At 47.7% G+C, this 22,861-nt stretch overlaps 1 protein-coding gene across 26 annotated transcripts in view; it reads left to right on the top strand.

Moving 5' to 3' along the window:
* Positions 1-22,861, top strand: part of LOC146869369 (stAR-related lipid transfer protein 3-like) — a 138,585-nt gene that overhangs the window by 76,916 nt on the left and 38,808 nt on the right. For all 26 annotated transcript variants that reach the window (XM_085653461.1, XM_085654540.1, XM_085653293.1 and 23 more), the window contains 5 exons: positions 7,591-7,708; positions 10,564-10,662; positions 11,098-11,153; positions 12,599-12,691; positions 14,522-14,584. In XM_085653461.1, the coding sequence (XP_085509587.1) occupies positions 7,591-7,708; positions 10,564-10,662; positions 11,098-11,153; positions 12,599-12,691; positions 14,522-14,584 (429 nt within the window). The remainder of the gene's footprint in view (positions 1-7,590; positions 7,709-10,563; positions 10,663-11,097; positions 11,154-12,598; positions 12,692-14,521; positions 14,585-22,861) is intronic.

Genomic DNA, 22,861 nt, shown 5'->3' on the forward strand with positions numbered 1-22,861 from the left:
GCAAAATGTATTGTCCAAACGAGTGGTCTGTATTTGAGATTTCAGGTCAAGGGGCTAGTATGATTAGTGCAGGAGTTCCAGTGTGACAGGAACCTTGGGGTGTCAGGGCCCCACTGCACCCCAATTATGGCTTTCTTTTACTTCCCAAGCAGTGTCCCCAGTTTCCTTCCTTGCTTTTGGGTTCACCGCATCCTTGTTACTGCTGATGGGAGGCGGGGGGGAGGGGGGGCAGGTTTAGGACTAACTATATATTTGTATAATCGTAAACGTCATGAACTCATAAGAAAGGTGGACAGCTGCAGGTCATGCAACTGTGGGTGTGTTAAGAGCAGCCCGTGAATAGCCTTTTGGATTGGTCCTGCAGCTATCTGCACTTCAGAGTGTTTCCAAAGGGCAAGTAAATAAATGCAACAAAATACAGTTTTCAGAGGCTTGACATATTTGACATATTTAACGAAAAAAAAAACACAGCTGGAAACGTGCTGCATCGTGCCACTGCCAATTCTATGGGATGCTGGAGTTGTTTTCCCCCTTTCGAGTACAACATACCAATGAACATGAACACTTTGAAAAAGAAAAGAATTCTTGCCGTCTGAAGTTATACATGTCAAGCCTTCCAATGATAAGCAACAAACTTTCGGTCACGGATGAAGGGACCTATTATCATTGAAATTAGCTACGTTAAGACGGTCCTTAAAATATGCTGTTAAAAAGGTCACTGGTAAACTGTGTACGTTTAATAGAAAACGTGATCCACACGAGGTTGGAATTCATTCGTTTTCCTCCTGAAGCGTATCTCTAAAGCAAACCAGGTAGCACACTGAATTCCCGCACCATGAGCCGCAAAATCTACCTCCTGTGGGTTGATGATTAATGAGCTGTGCTGTAGGTGTGAGGAAACAGTTGAAATGTGCTGTCAAAGGGGATTTTATCATAGAAGAAGGCAAAGGGGATAATGCGTACGCTGTCCCAGCATGTTTCGCAACACCCTAGTGTAGCGCTCCGCAGCACCCCAACAGCACGACTCACCAGTGGGAATACCCAGCTCCTTGGAACCGCGGCCGAAGCCCTTCACCACCTCCCCCTTACAGAAATAGGGTAAAGTGTTCATGGTGACAGCTCCGAGGACGTCCGGGAAGTGCACACACTGTCACAGCACAGAGCGAACCGGCGAATGGGTATGGAGAGTCGCTATCCGATAGTGACAGGCGGAGGTGGTGTGACGTCGCATCGTGCGTAGATCATTCACAACCACAGGCTGAAGGGCAACCGTTCTCAAGACTAGAAGAAAGACTAGACTGTCAACTTTATTGTTACTTCTCCGACAGCGGCCATCTTGCATTACCAATTTCCTTCTTCCGCTAGGCATCGGAAGATCCGTACACGACATTGTTGGAGTCGAGTGACGACATGTTTTCCCTTCGCGACGTACTCCACACGATGCTGTGGGAATCCCCTTGGTTAATCCACTCTGACTGATCATATGTCGGGGCAGGACAATTCTATGGTAGAACCGGCGGGGAATATTATGCTTAAACTTTCTTCTGCTTTATTAAACTACAGCCCCGTCACCGAGTAAATATACTTTAATTCATTTAAAATTGTACAAGTACCGAGGCTCGAAGAGTGGCTTGGGAGCTGGAAATGTGGCAGACTGCGGTGCCCTGAGCTGAGCCTTGCTGCCTTTCTCCGAGGTGAAGCAGAAATGCCTAGGAGAAAGGCAGCGGCGTTTTCGGACTCGGGGCGTGTTTTCGGCTTCGGGGGCGTTTAAACACGCCCTGGGAAAAGCAACGAAAAAACACGCCCCCGAATCTGAAAAGGACGGGGCTTGTTTTGCGAGACAAGCCTCTTCTCCAATGGCTGGCCAGCATTTAAGAGGCCAGCCAATGGAGAAGAGGAGAGAAGAGGGGCGGGTTCAAGCCCCTCTTCTCCAAGTCATTATGTCTCGCGAGCGAGACTGCGCAAGCGCAGCCTTCGCTAGCCGAGACCTAAAAATGAGTCCGTATACAGTGCTCCCTATTCTGGGCGTTCTCTTTGTCAATATCTATGAATCGCGCTCCTTTCCTCTTTCTCCTGGACCATTACTGTGAGCCCCAAGGATCAAGAGGATTAGGGCTCTGCATCTGAATGCAACCCTGCTGACCTACCTACCACCCCATGGACTCAACTTTCACAAAAAAAAACTGCCCCTGCATGGTTAATACGGACTTTGAGATGCCTCTGCCTGAAATCGAAGTGTGTGGTGGTAGTGCAGAAAGTTAAAAAAAAGAAACCAGCCTTCTTACCAGTCATTGATTGATTGAGTCACTTAAAGCTAGGGCCACTGGAATTATGAGTTTCTGCAGCAGCAGCGTTTTCCACATAATTATCAGTTTACTGCATTTGCTACATAATCTGCACATTTCAACCAAAAAAACTTAATTCTAGCTCAAACGAAACAAAAGTTACTTAAAGCATGACAAAGTTTTCGGAGCAGTGGAAAGCCTTTTGCAAAGATTGACTGGTAATCTTGTAGTTACTTACTGCTGTATTTGGGTGTTAAACTGGTACTAATGAGGTGAAATAGTTCCCCTGACAGCGTTACCGTGAGTTAAAATGATAAAAAATGAAGTAATGCTAACCATAAAATGTGGCACATTGTGCCGCATAATTTACCTTTTCTTGCTGTATAATTTAGTCAAACGTGCCGCATAATGTTGTCCTCTTCTGCTGAATAATTCCAGTGGATCTGCTTAAAGCTTTATGGTGGCAAAGATCTATTCTTTTTAAGATGTAATGTAAAGGAGTTATCAGCTGGAATCTGGAATAGTGGAGACACGTACAAAAATGTCTGCATTAGATCCAGTTTGATTACTTCTTACTAAAAAGTATATTTTGTAAGAACTTGTTTTATCTCAATCACTGCATCATTTTGCAGCAGACTAGCTTAGCGTATGTGAATACTGATTTAAAATAATGACTTACATATTCACAGTGCTTTCTGCCACAGGCTGGGACCTCACAGCACTATAAACAGGGCCATTGGAATTATGCGGAACGGAGAAGGCCAAATTATGCAGCATGGTTGACTAAATTCTGCAGCAAGCAAAGGTGAATTATGCTGCTTTTTTGTGATAGCATTACTGTGCTATTTTTACACTTGTTGACATTGTCCTGGCCTTTATTGCCCCTCATACGTACCACACTAACACCCACATATAGAAATAAGCAACAGAAAGGTGACCAGTTAACCTTTAGAAAGGGCCTTCCACTGCATTTTTTTATCTGCAAATTATGCAGCAGACAATGGATTATGTGGCAAATGCAGGAAAACCATAACTATGTGCTTTGAGTGCAGGGTAAGCGTGAAAGTGAAGGGTGAGAATGAGGAGTGAGTTGTCTAAATGCAGGGTGAATTCCCAGACACTTGAAGTTAATCAGCATGTTATTGACGGGGCGAAGGAAATAAAAATGTGCTGATCCTGCAACAAACTTCCAGTCTTATGATTAGGGTTGCCAGCTCATTATTTTGATGTGCCAGACAGTACAAAAATAAACAGTACCTAAAGCCCTATTTTCAGCACTTATCTGTGCATACATCAAAAAGCAAATATAAAGCACTTTTAAATGTGTTCTAGGGCTGCCTGAATGATTCATGACTGAAAATAAAAGGAACAGACAAAGTCACATGACAAATGAATACATACGTTTTTATTTAAATCCCTATTTAGTGTCAAAGCAAGGTCTTTGCAGGCTCTTTAAACCTACATGGCTGGCATTTTTTCTATTGGCAACCCTACTTTATATTCATTTTCATGAAATGCATTCTCATACTACAGCAGTAAATGTAAAATGCAATGTAAAAATAGGCAGAGTGGGGGCCCAGGGGGTACTGGAAACAGAAAAAAAAACTAAGCCTCGGTAACCAGTTTCCAAAGGTATGTAAATGTGCCAATGGTCTTTAAAGACCTGTGAAAAACTCAGGCGTGCTGGAGTCTTAATAAGACTTCAGACACTGCCCAGTGAGCCCCCATCAGCACACCCAGTGAACTCTGGCCCCACAGCACTTGAGGGCTTCAGAGTAAATGAAGACCGCCTGGAAATACAGCAAATAAACATCGCTGCACTTCAGGCCTCTTCATTTACATGTGCTTGTAGAGGCCTTTGCGCCCCCATGGGAACCCATCCATGCCCCCCCAGGGGGGGCGCGCCCCACAGTTTGAAGACCTGTGTTCTAGGGTCAGGAGCTCTCCCGTGCATTGTGAGAGAGGGCTGTGCAGTGCTTCTAGGTGTCAGGAGCTGCCAGTGTATTGTGAGGGCTGTGCAGTGCTTCTAGGGTCAGGAGCTGTCCTATGCTTCACAAGTGAGGGCTGTGCAGTGCTTCTAGGGGTGAGGGGCTGCCCTGTGCATTGTGAGTGAGAACAACGCAGGATGCCGTAACCCTGGACATCTGAGGTTTCAGGGAAAGATTTTTATCAATAATGAAACTCATGTTTAGGTCTCGCCTGAGCCAGCGCTTGCGCTGCTCTGGCGAGACATTTAGTAACTGGGTTTTAAAAGTGCTACCCACAGGCTTTTGCCGGCCACCAGCTTGCTGTTACGCGCACAAGCGTGTGCGACGTGCACAGCTGCCATCTGGCTTTCTGTAATGGCTCATTAAGCTTTACAGCGCACGCGTGAATCCCATCTCCTACCCCCTCCCTTCTCCCACTCCCTCCTCGTCAGCGTCTCTTATTACAAGCTTCCCGCGTCGCGCGGCAAATGCTTGTTTTTATTTCCCGTGCTTTCCCCTCTGCCTCTGTCCGATCACTTTCGCGGCTTGGTTTTCTTTTGCTTTCAGCACTCAGCCTCTCTCCCTTGTTTTATTAATCTTCATGATAAATAATGTTTCTCTGCCACTGACCCGTACGTCAGCCCTGCCGCGCTTCAACTCCCTGCCCCTCCCTCACCACAGAGCGCGTCTTTTATTTAACTTTCAGCCCGGCTGCGCTTCAATTCCCGCCCCTTCCTCACCACAGAGCGCGTCTTTTATTTAACTTTCAGCCCATGCCACAGTGAGGAGCTACAGAATACCGATGGACAGACCTTACTATTGGCTCGGTGTATTTGTGCTGCTAAGAAGCACCTGCATATTGACATTCCTAAGGAAAAGTCCTGCTTGTTGTCTGGGTCCCACAGATCATACCGTCATTTATTTTCCGATCCGTAAGACTGGTGTTTTTTTATGTCATGTTTACTTTAGGACAGCCCACGCCATTTTTAATACGATTCTAAGCGTGAATGGACCTCTCAGCCACATCAATAAAACGGGGATGTTTTTCATTAAAAAAAAATTTAAAAATCAGCACGCACCCGCTTCTTGAGCACCTCGCTTCATGTTAACAATGCTTCTTTATTTTGTAGCAGTTTGTCGAAACGCCACACCTCCCTCAGAGTGCACACCGCCCCTGCAGCAGGACTCCGTCTCACTCCTTCGTTCCCCGCTTCTGCGCTTCATGTTTTGGACAGGAGGATTCTAACAATACATGTTTATGTTAGCAAACCGCACTAAAATAAGCAAGCATTGATCGCGTGGTGCTGTCTAAAACGTGAAGTGCGGTATACTCCAACACCGCGCTTCACGTTTTGTTCCCTGAGACCCGCTTCATGTTCTGGACATCAGGGTGCTAACAATGCATGTTTATTTTAGCGAACCGCATTAAAATAAGCAAGCATTGATAGCGCTGTGCTGTCTAAAACATGAAGTGCGGTATACTCCAACACCGCACTTCATGTTTTGGGCACCGTGGTGCTAACAATGCTTGTTTAGCCTAGTCCTCCTCACTGCTTTCAATACGTAGGTAGGGACAACATTAGTGAAGGTAAAATAATACATTTATGTTTATTTTTTTAGTGTTTCCGCATTTAGGCAACTTTGACCCCTTACAAACGAAGAGTGAGAGAAATATTACAATCGGCAACTGCACAACCTCCATAGAAAGGTGGAGCCGTCTCATTCGATTAAAATGAAATCGCCATTCGAATCGATAGTTTAAGTTGCATGACTAGAGTTTTGATGGTAGCACTTAATTTGCCAGAGTTTTGGTTGCTGCTTAAATTAACGCAAATTGCTGCATTATCTTGCCAGATTTTTCTAAACGCTCCCGTCTTCGACAGTTACATCTATTTAAGATAGTGTGCACAGTAGAGTACCCCGTCTCCCAAACCATAAAAAGGTTGTTTATTACTTACAAAAATAATAAATGTAAAGGGGCTTGGTTTGAGGTTCTTACAAAATCCTTCAGTAAACGCTTGACTCTTCCAGCACCTCGGGCTGGAGACCAGAAACCACAGTCTGACAGAGTGCCCCGTCTACCAACCCATAAGAAAAACAACACAGGTTGTATTGGAGGTTTTTAGCAAAGCCTTCAGTCAAGGCTTGAATCCTTCAGCACCTGGGGTTCCAGTCCAGATCAGAGACCAACGCAGTACGCGCCGGGCTATTTTCTTCCATCATGGAGCCTCTAGGTCCTCCCTAAAATCATATGCTTTGTCCCTGCAGTTGTAAGACTGAGCAAGTCATCCTCTGAACACTAGGCACAAAGTATTTGGTGTGTTGAGTCGCAGTGTCTTTCCAGTTGACTAGTTTGGTGGTGCAGCACCAGAGACCCCAGAGTGGGGCCGGCCAGAATCCCCGCATCCTTTTAATTCTGTCTGCATCCATGATGATGGGGCGCAGTAAAAGGGAGAGAAAGAGCAGTGTCATTTCAAAGGGGTCAAGGTTGCCACCCTTGTACTGAATTATTCCACAAATACCCCCAACCACCGCTCTTTGTATTATAAATACGTTATGTGCAATTTAAAATCCACCCCTACTGTCCCCTTTGTCGCAATTCAAGAGGACACAAACCCTAACCCGCACTAGGTGGCATGCTTCATCTGCGGGTCGCTCCTCGTCTGGGCACAGCCAAGGCTCTTTGCCCTGCCAGAGTAGTTCTGATGTTTTTATTGCGCATGTATATACATTGTTTTACATTTATAATCTGTAGGGTCAGGCTGTTGAAACACTGTTGTGGTGGTTAGTGTGACTTTGGGTTTTTTCAGCCCTCACACTTTCCAAGGTAAGAATCGATTCTAGCTCGGATTGCTTTCGGCATTGCTATATTTGATCTACGGCGACATGTTTCTAGCTCTATAGCTGCCTGTTTAGTTGGAAGCATTGGGCATGACTATATCCTCCCTGTACTAACTACTTCTCTTGGAAGAGTGTAAACTAAAGGAAGAGGTTCCCAGCACCTGCCCTTGTGCTCTTCACTGTCTGCTACATTGGAATGTCCCACGTGCAGCTGAGGCGAATGGATCCCTCAGTAGGAGAGAGTCTTGTGTCCATTCTCCTGGCACCATTGGACACAAATGCACAAATAATGCACCTAGGCTGCAGAGTTGGCACCAGTCACTTTTTGTTTTTATAGAAGTTGTGCTGAGATCCAACCGAGCTCTTGAGTGAAGGCAGGTAAGTGAATGAATATGTTGTCCTGCTCTCAACATTGTTGCTGAGGCAACATTTTCGTCATAACAGATCGCCAATCCAAGTGACGCATCTCATGTCTTGTGTAACTTCCTCCATTGCAGCTTCTCTCAAAAGGGGCATTCGGCTACCTCCTTCCCATCGTGTCCTTCGTCATCGCTTGGTTGGAAACCTGGTTCCTTGATTTCAAAGTCTTATCTCAGGAAGCCGCGGAGGAGAGATGTGAGTTGGCTGGTGGGCTGGGAGCGCTGTGTGTTTTGTTTCCTGGATTCATGCCATCCTTGCCGATAAGTATGGGCCAGTATAACTGAAGCCAGCTGGCTCAACTAACATGACACTACTGCCATTGAGGAGATGAGGAGGCATGACACTACTGCCATTGGGGAGACATGACACTACTGCCACTGGGGAGATGAGGAGGCATGACACTACTGCCACTGGGGAGATGAGGAGGCATGACACTACTGCCATTGGGGAGAGGAGGAGGCATGACACTACTGCCATTGGGGAGACATGACACTACTGCCACTGGGAAGATGAGGAGGCATGGCACTACTGCCATTGGGGAGATGAGGAGGCATGACACTACTGCCATTGGGGAGACATGACACCACTGCCATTGGGGAGACATGACATCACTGCCATTGGGGAGGCATGACACTACTGCCATTGGGGAGATGAGGAGGCATGACACTACTGCCATTGGGGAGATATGACACTACTGCCATTGGGGAGATGAGGAGGCATGACAGTACTGCCATTGGGGAGGCATGCCACTACTGCCATTGGGGAGGCATGACACTACTGCCATTGGGGAGACATGACACTACTGCCATTGGGGAGGCATGACACTACTGCCATTGGGGAGGCATGACACTACTACCATTGGGGAGGCATGACACTACTGCCATTGGGGAGGCATGACACTACTGCCATTGGGGAGACATGACACTACTGCCATTGGGGAGGCATGACACTACTGCCATTGGGGACGCATGACACTACTGCCATTGGGGAGGCATGACACTACTGCCATTGGGGAGACATGACACTACTGCCATTGGGGAGACATGACACTACTGCCATTGGGGAGGCATGACACTACTGCCATTGGGGAGACATGACACAACTGCCATTGGGGAGACATGCCACTACTGCCATTGGGGAGGCCTGACACTACTGCCTTTGGGGGAGACGGGGAGACATGACATTGCTGCCATTGGGGAGACGAGGAGACATGGCATTACTACCATTGGGGGTATGGGGAGACATTACAAGACTGCCATGGGGGAGAATGAGGTGACCTACACCACTGCCATTGGGGAGACATGCCACTACTGCCATTGGGGACACGTGCCACTACTGCCATTGGGGAGGCATGACACTACTGCCATTGGGGAGACATGAGACCACTGACATTGGGGAGGCATGACACCACTGCCATTGGGGAGGCATGACACTACTGCCATTGAGGAGGCATGACACCACTGCCATTGGGGAGGCATGACACCACTGCCATTGGGGAGGCATGACACCACTGCCATTGGGGAGGCATGACACCACTGCCATTGGGGAGGCATGACACCACTGCCATTGGGGAGGCATGACACCACTGCCATTGAGGAGGCATGACACCACTGCCATTGGGGAGGCATGACACCACTGCCATTGGGGAAGCATGACACTACTGCCATTGGAAAGATGGGGAGGCATGACACTACTGCCATTGGGGAGGCATGACACTACTGCCATTGGGGAGATGAGGAGGCATGACACTACTGCCATTGGGGAGACATGACACTACTGCCATTGGGGAGGCATGACACTACTGCCATTGGGGAGGCATGACACTACTGCCATTGGGGAGATGAGGAGGCATGACACTACTGCCATTGGGGAGACATGGCACTACTGCTATTGGGGAGGCATGACACTACTGCCTTTTGGGGAGATGGGGAGGCATGACACTACTGCCATTGGGGAGATGGGGAGACATGACACTGCTGGCTTTGGGAAAGATGGGGTGACATGCCACTACTGCCATTGGGGAGGCATGACACTACTGCCATTGGGGAGATGGAGATGCATGGCACTACTGCCATTTGGGAGATGGGGAGGCATGACACCACTGCCATTGGAACGGCATGACACCACTGCCATTGGGGAGGCATGACACTACTGCCATTGGCGAGATGGTGAGGCTTAATCTGGCCCCTGTGTAGCCAAAGTATATTAATATCAGAGGTCTAGGAGATGGGGGTGCACGGATTTGAAGTACTATTTCAGAGGCTGCTACACATTAGCCGAAAAAGCGCTTCAACACTCCATCCCGGGTAACAAGCGCTATATAAATAAAAACCTTTTTTTCTCCTCTCCTATCCCTACGCTATCCTTCTGAAATCCAAATAACTGAGTAACCTATCCACCACTCAAATTACTTTCATATTTCACTATACTAATTCAAAATTAATCCTTTATGGGCTCCGGAGTAGCGTGCTACTCTCCGAAAAGCGCTTTGCCACCTTGTCAGGGGTAGTGAGCGCTATATAAATGCAATTACAATACAATACAATACATTCGCTTGAAAACTATCCTTTACCACCCAATCAGGCCCTTTGAGGAGCCATAATTGGGCTTCAGAGCACTTCACCCCAGACAAGAGGAGGCCTGCACCTTTAGCATCTGCCCTCGTGCCCCAGCCTCCCTGTACACACACCGGCTGCTCCTGGAAGACGTTACGGGGATGGCCGTGGACCTGTGATGCTGCATCTGCTGTATTAAAAATGTCTCTTGTTTACCCTTTCAGGGAAGGTTATTTTCAGAAGTGTATTTTTTAAGTACATTTTTATTGAATTTCTTTACTTATGTGAGATGCTTGCAAGTTCTATCCTGGATTACTGGGGCAGTGGTGTCTGGGCTCCTTGCTGGCAAAGGATGATGGGAGTTGGGTTTCTAGGAGGAGTAATTTCACCAAACTTCAACTTTCATCGTGTAATGACCATTAAAGATAGAGGCGGGAGCGTCATTAATTCTGTGCACGTGCGCCCTTTCTTTTTGTTAATTGTTGTTGGTTGCAGGGTATCTGGCGACACAGTCTGCGGCCAATCATCGGCCCCTGCTTTACCCTCGCGCCATCTCAGATGGACAGTTCTACTCTCCCCCGGAGTCCTTTGCAGGTGAGAAGGGGATCCCTCTAGAAACTTAAACGAATGTGGAGCAGCTGATGTGTGACTGCACTACTGGGATCTACTGTGGCGGTCTCGTGCACCCAAACCCGGGCAAGAAGATCTCATTGGATCCTCTGTGATGCGTCCTTGCCCTGGAGTTGGAAATGCCATGTATGATCGTAGACTTTCCCATTGTGCTAGTGAAAACCTATCCCTTTCGGGTTGTGCGGAATTGTTCAAGTGATCTTGCCTCCCTTTCCATCAGACCATGTTGCACCAGCTATGAATTATTACCAGAGGTCTCTACTCCAGTGTTCCAGTTTTTTAAAAAAAACACCCCTTGTGTGAGAAAATGTCCTCTAGCACAAGAGAACTTCAGAGGTCTGTATCTTTTGGTATACTGGCCGGTATCTGTCTTGTGACCTGTGTCTCTGCCTTTTTTAGGATCTGACAATGAGTCTGATGATGGCGGGACAGGGGGACAAGCAGTCACAGCTCAGGTAAAGTGTTGGGTTTGCTCATGGTTGAAGGAACAGATAATCTGGCGGAATCTCCAGTATTTTAGGAGAAGAAACTGCCCTGCTGGCTGAAAAGATGCAATGTTGAGAGTAGTAAAACCATATTCAAAGCGTAGAGGAGTGTTCGTTTCTTCCACTCTTACTTCTCCTTCGGCTTTCCAAGCAGTCTTAGCCAGGTGGGCCTCTCTTCTCCTCTCTACCACTAGCTCGGGTCTAGCAAGCTGGGCTTCCAAGCAGAATGCGATCGCAAAGAGGTAAGTGATGGGTTCCAACTATTTTTACCTCGTGCTAACATTTCTGAAGAACCCCGTATCAAAAAAGTTATCTTTGCAGTGGTGTTTGTGGAAGAAATGTGTCAGCAGGTGTATTTGCATTTACTTTAGACCTGTATATGTGTGATGTGTGAGCGGTGACTTAAATCAATTTATGATTTACAAAATATCCACTTTATTTTTTCACGAGTATTTCCTTTCTAGCACGTATTCTGACTTGAATTTGGTAGGAAAAAGGTCCAGATAAAATAGTTAGGATTAATTATTGTCTTAGACAGTGGAACTAGTGAATAAAGGAGACTTCTCAGTCTAGAGAACAGTCAGGTGAAAAAAGAATTCCACTTGATTTGAATATCAACCAGTTATGCAGCTTGTCTAGCCAAATGATTGACATTGGATCCCAGATCACCTTTATTTAGGACATTTAGAGGTAACTGGTATGTTGCTTTGTAAGGGACACTAGTTTGAGTAATGCCTTAGGGCCATAGCCATGTCAGGAAGCTTCCAGCATCTGTTTTTCAAATTCTGCCCCTGGGTCATGGCAAGATGCGCACACATGTGGCCATACTCAGGCGGAGTCTATGAACGAGCTCTGGGTGGAAATGCAAAGTCAAACCCAACAGGCCGATCCCGCTCTGCAGTCCGAGAGTTTCTTGAGAAGAGTCCTGGAATGCGCTGATTGCCTCAGTAAACTTTAATGTACATATTTTAAGCAGTAGAACTGTTGCGTATCAGCAAACACAAGCTGTGTTAAACTGACCGATTGTTTACAAATATCTCATTTGTACATGTTTTTATACACAAGTTTAAAAAAAAAAAATTTTGTCTGACAATTGTTTTTACTCTTTGTAGATATTATCTATTGTAATGGTTTAATTAACTAAACAATAAAGCTTACAATTACATAGCCATGTTCCTTCTGGTATCCATAAAACGTTTGTACTTCACCTGCAGTCATCTAGAAGTGTAGGTTGTAGGAATCTAAAATGGGAAATATGAAACCAAAGAAAACAGAGGGGTGTTCAAAGTTCCCCGGTTTGTCACTTCCAGGATATGTCATATATGGTGCCGGGCAGCATTGCATGCTCTGCCTGGCTTTGTGAAGCGGGTCTCTGTCCCAACCAACCCCAAGAATAACCAACCCCTGTGTTTCAGGAACGAGGGTATGTGCAGCAAGGCAAGGAGTCCTTGGAAGTGGTCGAGCAGATCCTGGCACAAGAGGCCAGCTGGAGATTCGAGAAAAGCAGCGTGAGTGAATACCGATGGGGATCTGTGGCAGAATGTGTATGATCAGAGCATGTATTTTCTTGGGAAGGGCAGCCCTTTTGATGAAATCTCTTAGAGTCCTTTTCTTGCTGCATTTCCCCTCTTTCCTCCAGCAAGTTGTAGAATTGTCAAGTCCCCTTTCTACATTACACATCTGCAGGTGCCTTGTATCTGCAACTGGAGGAGTATTTAAGAGTAATTCGCTTTTTCTTTTAGATATTTTGTTTAAACAATCCTGCTTGTAAATTCATTGTAGAATTGTGGTCCACCAATCCAGTTCCAGGAGATGGGCTTTAATCCATCCAGGTGCAGAGCCTGTTCCTGAATGCAGTCAATAAATATAGGTTCAAGGCGCAGTCGCCATTAGGATTTATTTCTGATGAGCCACTAATACAAACAGAATAGGATACGGGGGACAAAATTACACCCGAGTCCCTTGGCGATCAGTCATAACACCGAGTGGCACACAAGTTTCCAGGAGTTCAGGGGGCCGGTCTCTCCTACCACCTCGAAATCCCTAGAACCAACTTAGACCACTATTTGAAAATGTGCAAACTTGTATGGAAATAGAATTGGTATTTAGCAGCTTCGTTGGCATGTCTGCCCCAGTCTACAGGTCTGAACCATCGATGAACCATGAATGGTTTGTAAGGAAGAGGGTATACACGTGGGGCAGTGCAGAGGGGACAAAAGCTGAAATGTAGTAGACCCACTCCACAGATATAGTGGGATTTTAGAGGTATTATCTACTAGGCATAGATGTTCCTTGCGTTTAACAAACTCCTTATTGGAGGAAGAGACTCCAGAAGGAGCAAGGGTGAAGAAAGACCAGGCAATTAGTTGCGGAGACAAACTAGACTTCTGGACTGTGCCGGTGTTTCTCCTAGACCATAACAAACTGTTACTCCTAATCACATGAAGAATAAGGCAGTTAGCCCCCAAAGGAGACCAGCAGACGTTTACCACCACCCAGCATATAGTGCAAATGCTCCACGCCCTGCGTTGTATCAGAGATGTGTAAGTGTAAACACAAATACGTTCATTCTTTCCCGGATGTTTGCCCTTGCCTGCCTGTTAAATCGGCCACGAGTGGCTCATCCTCCCGCTTAGCTGAACCGGTCAGTGAGTGCTTATCTTTATGTATGACTGAAGTGGCCCACCTTTTTTCATTCCTGAAGTGGCCCACCTTTTTTCATTCCTGAAGTGGCCCACCTTTTTTCATTTCTGAAGTGGCCCACCTTTTTTCATTTCTGAAGTGGCCCACCTTTTTTCATTTCTGAAGTGGCCCACCTTTTTTCATTTCTGAAGTGGCCCACCTTTTTTCATTCCTGAAGTGGCCCACCTTTTTTCATTCCTGAAGTGGCCCACCTTTTTTCATTCCTGAAGTGGCCCACCTTGAAGTGGCCCACCTTTTTTCATTCCTGAAGTGGCCCACATTTTTTCCTTCCTGAAGTGGCCCACCTTGAAGTGGCCCACCTTTTTTCATTCCTGAAGTGGCCCACCTTTTTTCACTCCTGAAGTGGCCCACCTTTTTTCACGGCTGACGTGGCCCACCTTCTTTCACGGCTGACATGGCCCACCTTCTTTCACGGCTGACGTGGCCCACTTTCTTTCACGGCTGACGTGGCCCACCTTCTTTCACGGCTGACGTGGCCCACCGGATGCTCCTCCTCCTACCTGTCTGATGTTGCGCTGCACTGGGCTCAAACAGGAAGCGTTTGTGAAACCAGAGTCAGTTTTGATCTTCCGCACCTACATTTCCTTATAGTGCAGTCTCCTTTAATATGTTCTGTGTGTTTTTTCGTTATACAGGAAGTGGGAGATGTTGTGTACACCATCGAAACACCGTTCTATGGCAAGTCCTTCATCTTGAAGGTAAGGATACCTACTTAATACACTCCTCTTCCCACAGAACACCGGCTTACTTTTCTACTCCATGTCGCACCTACCTGGGTATTCTCTTTCCTTAACCAGCTGAGGCCTTAACTACTGCTTATCTCCATGGCTAACCTACACCCTTTCACAGTGCAGATGAACATATGAGCTCCTACAGTTCACGCAGCGTTCATATGCAGGTGCATTCTTTCTTTCATAAATGACCCCATCCCAAGATCCATCTGGACATTTCTTAACTCGTTCATCATGCAGATGTACAATATTACGTCCTCTATCATCGCCTCCCAAAATACAACCGGCCAGTTCCTATTTCCTTCAGAAAGCCCATCGGTCCCTGGTCTCTAGCCACCATCAATCCTTGTGTATCCTGCCTTTTGAGCCCAGTAAACTCGAAAGGCCCCAAGTGTGCTGCATTAATGTAGTTTTGGAGTTCTGCGTGGATTTCTGGTGCTAACTAAGGTTTGAGTGCGTAGCATTGACGCAAGCACGCTAGCCTTTCTCTGTAAAGGTAGACTGCACAAGGCAAAATGTTAAAACATCTTACTTGACCTCAGATTGAGTCTTCCGTTGGGGGTTGTTATAGTTAGCTTGTATATAATCAGGTGTATCTATTTCTGTACTACAAAATGTTTTAAAAAACGTGTTTTCTTAGTGAACAAAAACATATAAAATAATATGTATTGATAAACAACAGATGAAAACTAATAAGAACTAAAAAGAAAATGAATTTTTAGAAAAAAACAGAACATGTATATGTGTATTTAAATGTCAAAATAATGTCTAGTTAAATTTGGATTTCAACCCATACGAGATTTAATGCCCGATAAAGAAATATAGGTCTTAGGGGAGCTGTTTTTGTTTCAGTTGCTTTGTTTTCCCCTCTTTCTCCCTGACCTCACTTACCTCTCAGAGTGGGTCCCTTTATGTACAATTTCTTCTGTTTAAACCACAAGTGACCTAATCGCTTGGCTCTAATACCTGTAGTGCACTTTATTCTTGTAAGGCGGGCTGCGGCCCCTCTACCTAGGCAATGCAGGGTTGACAGCGGTGGCATCGTTGATGGAGTTGAGCACATACCTTTATATCTGTGTTCTTGAGGGGAGTTAGGAGCAGGTCCGCTGGCATCTCCTCCATAAAGTCTTTCATTCCCCTATACATGGATTCTTAGTCTCCCTCATGACTGGTAGATGTGTGTTTGTCTACGAATGGACTTGTGACAGAACATTGGAGTCCATGTATGTGTCTGTGCTGCACAAAATGGTGATCTCCATTGTCCCCGGCTGGTTGTTGCCCTTTTAGACATGCCAGCTTTCAAATACTAGTCTTTCTCCTTTGCCAAAACCAGATCAGCCCGTTTAGTGGGAAGAGTTAGCCGGCCACTGCTTTTTCAGTGTAGTAGAGATTCCCATGACAAGGCAAAACATGAAATTTCCCCTTTCCTCTCTGTGACCACATCCTTTTGTGAAATGGTTGCCCTGAACAGCCAATGTCAGGAGAGATCACAGACTTGGAGTAAAACAAAAACTAGTCTCTAATGGCTGTAAGCAAACTCCCCCAGGCATTGGGTAACATCTGAACATTCATCTGAACATTCAAAAAAGACAGCATATCAAACACTTTAAATACATACAGCTCATACATGTCCTACGATCAAGAATTGATTGTGGAGAGCAAAACTCTAGACACCTCTTTAGTCTATAGAAAGCGACTGAATAATACCCAGAGGGATTTAGCGAACCCTAAAACTGCACTGAGAAGCTGACAAAATGTTCTGCTTGGGTTTTCGGATCAGATAGAACCCGCTCATCAGAGCCTCACTAACCCAGCCAGAACGTTACCCCCTCCCTAGAACCTATTTACAATAGTGCAACCACATATATCTACCACCTAAGGACAGGGAATTCCTACTATACATACCAAGACCTCTTATAATCGGCGGCCTCGCGATCCCATACGGATCCAGACCTCTCTGCCCATACGACAGTATCACAAGTGGCGGCCTCGCGATTCCACACGAATCCAGACCTCTCTGCCCATACGACAGTATCACAAGTGGCGGCCTCGCGATTCCACACGAATCCAGACGTCTCTACCCAGACGGCAGTCTCAGCACAAGTGGCGGCCTCGCGATCCCACACGAATCCAGACCTCTCTACCCAAACGGCAGTCTCAGCACAATCGGCGGCCTCGCGATCCCCTACGAATCCAGACCTCTCTGCCCATACGACAGTATCACAAGTGGCGGCCTCGCGATCCCACACGAATCCAGACCTCTCTACCCAGACGGCAGTCTCAGCACAATCGGCGGCCTCGCGATCCCCTACGAATCCAGACCTCTCTACCCAGACGGCAGTCTCAGCACAAGTGGCGGCCTCGCGATTCCATACGAATCCAGACCTCTCTGCCCATACGACAGTATCACAAGTGGCGGCCTCGCGATTCCATACGAATTCAGACCTCTCTACCCAGACGGCAGTCTCAGCACAATCGGCGGCCTCGCGATCCCCTACGAATCCAGACCTCTCTGCCCATACGACAGTATCACAAGTGGCGGCCTCGCGATCCCACACAAATCCAGACCTCTCTACCCAGACGGCAGTCTCAGCACAAGTGGCGGCCTCGCGATCCCCTACGAATCCAGACCTCTCTGCCCATACGACAGTATCACAAGTGGCGGCCTAGCGATCCTATACGAATCCAGACCTCTCTACCTAGACGTCAGTCTCATACGACAGTTCATCCTATGATCACCATAACATACAAAAAGGGAATCAGTCTCACTATTCATCAGATCACACAAGGATTGCCAGTTCAAGCATAGCCTGTTCTCAGGTTCGAGGGGCTCCTCTTTCCCTTATTCAGTTACCACTTACCTGATCAGGGTTAACATCTGTTCATGTAGCCGCAGCTGACTAGAAGAATAGGCTACCCTCTCATACAAGAACACGCAGCACATGTTGGTTCACTACAAACTGGGTACTTTATTACTCATTACATACACAATCACATAACATTACGATATAACACATAACCTGCAAAGAAAAGTGAAAGATTAAGTTGTACACTCTAATAAGAAAGGGTCGACATCACCTTAGTAGTATGTAGCCTGCACTCAGTGGTCATCTAGGTTCCCTTCTCGTCTGTGCCTCGGCTCGCCTGGAATCACCCTTCTCCGAGTCACTGGGACCTCTTCCTTATCGGCTACTCTCTCCTCTCTGGCTATTCTGCTAGGAGAGGATCTGTCTCTCGGTTCTTCTCCGCCTTCAAGATGGCGTCTGTCTTCCCTGGAATAAGTAGTAGCTTTACTGCTAACGGCTAGATGCCGCCTACGGACTGAACATGTAACTGCATCAGACTTTCACTAATATAGAGGTGCGTTTCCTCATGGAAAATTCCGGCCTGTAACCTGCCGCCCACCAAATTCTTGTACCTCCCCGTACCAAGGACACGTTCCCAGCCGGCCGGCCTGATGTAGTGTCTTCGGCATGAAGAAAAATACAATCCTTCGATAAGGGCCGGCCTGAACCGGTTCTCTCCAAGCGAATAACACCTCATAACTAAAACATTACATTTGACCTAGAAGCATCCCAAGCTGCCGGAGCAGAAAGAAAGATGGAGTCTCTCCCGTTTGAGGCCTACCAGGCCTGAATTCAGCACGGCTCCATGAAATACCCTCACTACAGGACAGGTTATCCCTAATACTAACGAATCTATCCCCTAGGCTATGTGTGCGAGCCCTGATCTATGGGGAAGAGCACAGAATCATGTCGAAGTGCCTAGTAAATAGGCTCCATTCACTACTCTAACCCTTAGACTTGAATGATAAGAGACTGAAGTCACATTCCATCATTGTGCCTCACAAGAAGGCCGGGAAAAATCGAGCAGAACACAAAGGTACACCTGAGCGGGAGGCCGGGGAAGAGGCACTCGAGCACTCCAGGGAGGTCTCGTTGAGATTGTGGTTGAACTTGGTGCAACTTAGTCCTTTCCAGAATACACACGAGGGCTCAGATCTTTCCTAGAACGGTTGGAGACGCTTACCTGAGGGAATGCGCTGAACAAGGAATCTTCATACAATATGGTAGTGAATAGTAATAGCAGAGTTCTGGTTTGGTGCCTTAAATAGCTGCCACCCAGGGAGTACCACTAGGCCTGGAGACAGCATCTGTACATTTACGAATATGGGATGATCAGACCTTGAATAGATACCAGAGATTGATTGTGATCGTGAACTTCATCGTAGCAAAGGGGACATAGTATATTGATGAACTGGTGCGTTGCAGCAGCAAAAAAAAAGTTTATGCTGGCATGGGCTGCCCTAAAGATATTTAAAAATGTATGAGGCATGGGATGAAACTCAATGGGCTGATCTACTGTGAGGATGGAAGTAAGAGTAAACCAACCAGAACATTAGGTAGAGCAGCCTACGGGGAACATACAATATTGCCCTACAACCAAATGAGCTGGCTCATCAGTCCTACACCTGCCAATGTGTCTGTAAACGTTTTCTAATTCTGTGGAAACTCATTAATGATGAAGCACTGTAAAGCCCTGCGAGAATTATCTAAGTGTTCGAGGCATGTGGGATGCTGAATTCATATCTGTGCATATCTGTGCATAGATCGCCGCCTAGCGTTGGGTCCGGATGTTTGCACGTTGTTGTCCTGGAAGAGTCTTCGAAGTATCCTGAGATAGGTGACTCCTCCCCTGGACCACAGTGCGCATGGGCATCCTCTCCATCCTCAGATTGTTTTTTTCCGCCATTGGGTTCGGATGTGCTTATCTTGACTTAAGTTAGGAAAATTTAGTTTTCAGGCCAAAAGGCCTTTAGTTTTCGTCGGTACTGTTCCCGATCGGTATCGACAGTTTACTGGCTAGTTTAGCGACTTTAACAACTTTTTCGGATCCATTATATCCGACCATCGACCCTACATCTACGATGGAATCGAGGACCCCATTCAAGCGGTGTCCTGTTTGCCACGCGAAATATCCACATATCGACGTCCACCCGGTGTGCAACAAATGCCTCTCACCGGATCACGACGAATCGAAATGTATGGCCTGTGCCCGATTCAGATCCAAGAAGACTCTCCGGAATCGACGAGCCGCGAGACTTGAAGCGCAGCAAGCGGCACCGGCCCCGACCAACATCTTCAGCACCGAGGACGAAGATGTTGAAAGCGTGGAAAACATACCCTCCAGCCCCGCTTCCGAACACGGTTCCAGATCGGAAGATGTAGATGAAGAGCTTTTTCACAGGGAAGAAGCCGACGATGAGGTAGGAGACTACGATGAGGCCTTAGGGGCCGAAGAAGGTAGCTCTGGTGACGAGCAGGGCCTACCCGTCCAAACGGAGGATATCCCAGTGCGTCAGTCTACGGCTCCGGTCGAGAGATCGCCTTCGGGCCTTACCCAAGACCAATCCCGCAGTTCTTCGGCCCCGCCCTCTGGCCCGGCCTCGGACATCCAGCGAGAGCAATTATTACCCAAAAAGACTGGTTTCCCTTCCACGAAACCGAAACCAATCGTCGCACTGGTTCAACAGAAACCGAAAGGGAAACTGACACTGGTCGGCTCGAGGACCACCACACCTTCGACGCCAGCCAAACCCGTCGGCTCCGACCGCACCAAAAGGGACTTCGGTGCCGAACTCGCTGCAGCCGATGTCGGCGCCGACCCAAAGAGAAAGGCCATCGGTACCGCCAAAGCGCCTCGGCCCCCGGCACCGAAACAATCGGCACCGACCACCAAGGTTAAAATGGCCGCTGCATCGCAATCCACCTCGAAAGCAGCAACTACGGTCCAATCATCGACGCCGTCGACAGCTACTACCTCTCCTCGACTCGATGACCCTGTGGCTCCAAAGAAGTCCACACCTACCTCTACGGAACCACTCGGCGCCAAAGAACCGTCGGCGTTCCAGGTGCGACAAGTTGCAGCGTCCTTGCAACGCATCAGAGAAAAGGCAGCCCTCCAGGCCACGTCGGGCTCCGAGCCGAAAAAAGCTCAAAAGGCACCTTCGGCACCAACCAACATCACCTTTGGTTTGCCGCCATCCACGGAGCCGAAACTATTCGAGATCAGAACACGTGTCACCCAGACAAGGTCCCCATCTACTGAACACTCTCCTACTGGGACATCACCGTCCCCCTTCATCGACGCCGACACCGGCAGGCTCATGCTCCGAAAGCGGAAGATCACTTCCGAGCAGGCTTTGGACTCTTACAGGATCCCGCTAAAGCAAAAACTGCCGGCGGAATCGGAACCAGTTCTTTATGAACGCCTCCACACCTCTTACCCAGATCCACAGTCCTTCTCTCCGACGCACTCCGACACGGATGCAGTAGAGGACTACATGGGTGACGACACCACCTACCCCATGGATATGGACCCTGAAGGCCAGCAGGACCCTGATCAAGTTTGGGATGACCCTGTAGACCCAGGTGCCGCTCTGGATACACAGGACACGCAGCTTTATGGCGCAAAAACGTCTCCCACAGAGGACACTGCTGCATTCAACGCCCTCATTGAACGTGCCGCAGCCAATCATGGAGTGCAACTCCACTCAGACACAATCGAGGACGATTTCTTGGTGGACACTTTCGCATCCTCAGAGAGGACTGTAAAGACTCTGCCCATGTTGAAAGGTGTCCTCAAGCCAGCAAAGGACATTTTCAAAGAAACCACCAGGGCACGGGTAATAAACCCCAGGATCGAGAAAAAATACAAGCCCGCACCTGGGGACCCTACGTACATTAGAGGCCAGTTACCTCTGGACTCCATCGTAGTTGCTAATGCTCGCAAACGGGCACACTCGCAGACAACTGGTGATGCTCCTCCCCCGGACAAAGAGTCCAAGGTTCTAGAGACCTCCGGCAAAAGGATTGCAGCCCAGGCGGCAAACATATGGCGCATTGCCAATACACAGGTGCTCCTAGCTCGCTACGATCGCTCACACTATGACACGTTAGAGACCCTACTCCAACATCTACCAGACGAGTACAAAGAGGCAGCGGAGCTCCTCATCAGGGAGGGACAACTTCTCACAAACGCATCCATTAAGTGTGCACTGGATGCCGCCGACACAGCTGCGAGAGCAATAAACACCAGCGTCATGCTACGACGACACGCCTGGTTACGAATCTCCGGATTCAAACCTGAGGTTCAAAATAACATCCTCAATCAGCCTGTCAACCCCGACTACTTATTCGGACCAGAGGTTGACACCACCCTAGAAAAGATTAAAAAAGACACAGACACTGCAAAGTCAATGGGGGCTCTGCAAACGCAGACATTTCGTAGTGGCTCCTTTCGTCGCCCCGGAAATAGAGGAGCGGGTAGAGGACAAGGGTCACAGCAAACCTACAATAAAGGGGGCACACAAAGTACCTATGATAAAAACACACGAGGTGGATATCGTGGCTCCAGCACAAAGGGCAGAGGACGCGGTTACGGCAATACCAGGTCCTCCCCCAAAAACAAACAGTGACGCCCTCTCCCTTCCCCCCGACCATATAACACCTGTCGGGGGAAGACTCCAGCGGTTCCTGTCCACGTGGAATACCATCACCACGGACAGGTGGGTCAAAGATGTTATCCAACACGGTTACTGCCTCGAATTAACCTCCACTCCACCCACAATACCGCAAAAGCACCGTCCTATGTCCTCAGAGCACTTAGCATTATTACAGCAGGAAGTGCTAAGTATGCTGCAAAAAGGCGCAATAGAGGTTGTGCCCGTCCACCAGCAGGGGACAGGGGTGTACTCTCTGTACTTCTTAATACCAAAAAAGGACGGGTCACTCAGACCTATACTAGACCTGAGACCCCTCAACCACTACATTCTCTCAGAGCATTTCCACATGCTCACCCTACAGCAGGTTCTCCCGCTGCTCAGACAGGGAGACTTCCTAGCCACGCTAGACCTCAAAGATGTGTATTTCCACATACCCATACACCCGTCACACAGAAAATATCTCAGGTTCACTATTCAGGGGCAGCACTACCAATTCAAAGTCCTTCCCTTCGGCGTGACAACAGCACCCAGAGTTTTCACAAAGTGCCTAGCTACTGTGGCTGCACATCTACGGAGGCAACACATTCACGTCTACCCTTACCTGGACGACTGGCTTGTTCAGGCAAAGTCAGCCCAGCAATGTGCCAGCCACATGTCCCGCACCATTCACCTTCTTCACAGTCTGGGATTCTCACTAAATTACCCAAAATCACATCTCCAACCCGCACACGTCCAACAGT

The sequence above is a fragment of the Triturus cristatus genome, chromosome 1_1 (assembly GCF_964204655.1).
Source record: "Triturus cristatus chromosome 1_1, aTriCri1.1, whole genome shotgun sequence".
In the NCBI taxonomy this organism is placed as follows: Eukaryota; Metazoa; Chordata; class Amphibia; order Caudata; family Salamandridae; genus Triturus; species Triturus cristatus.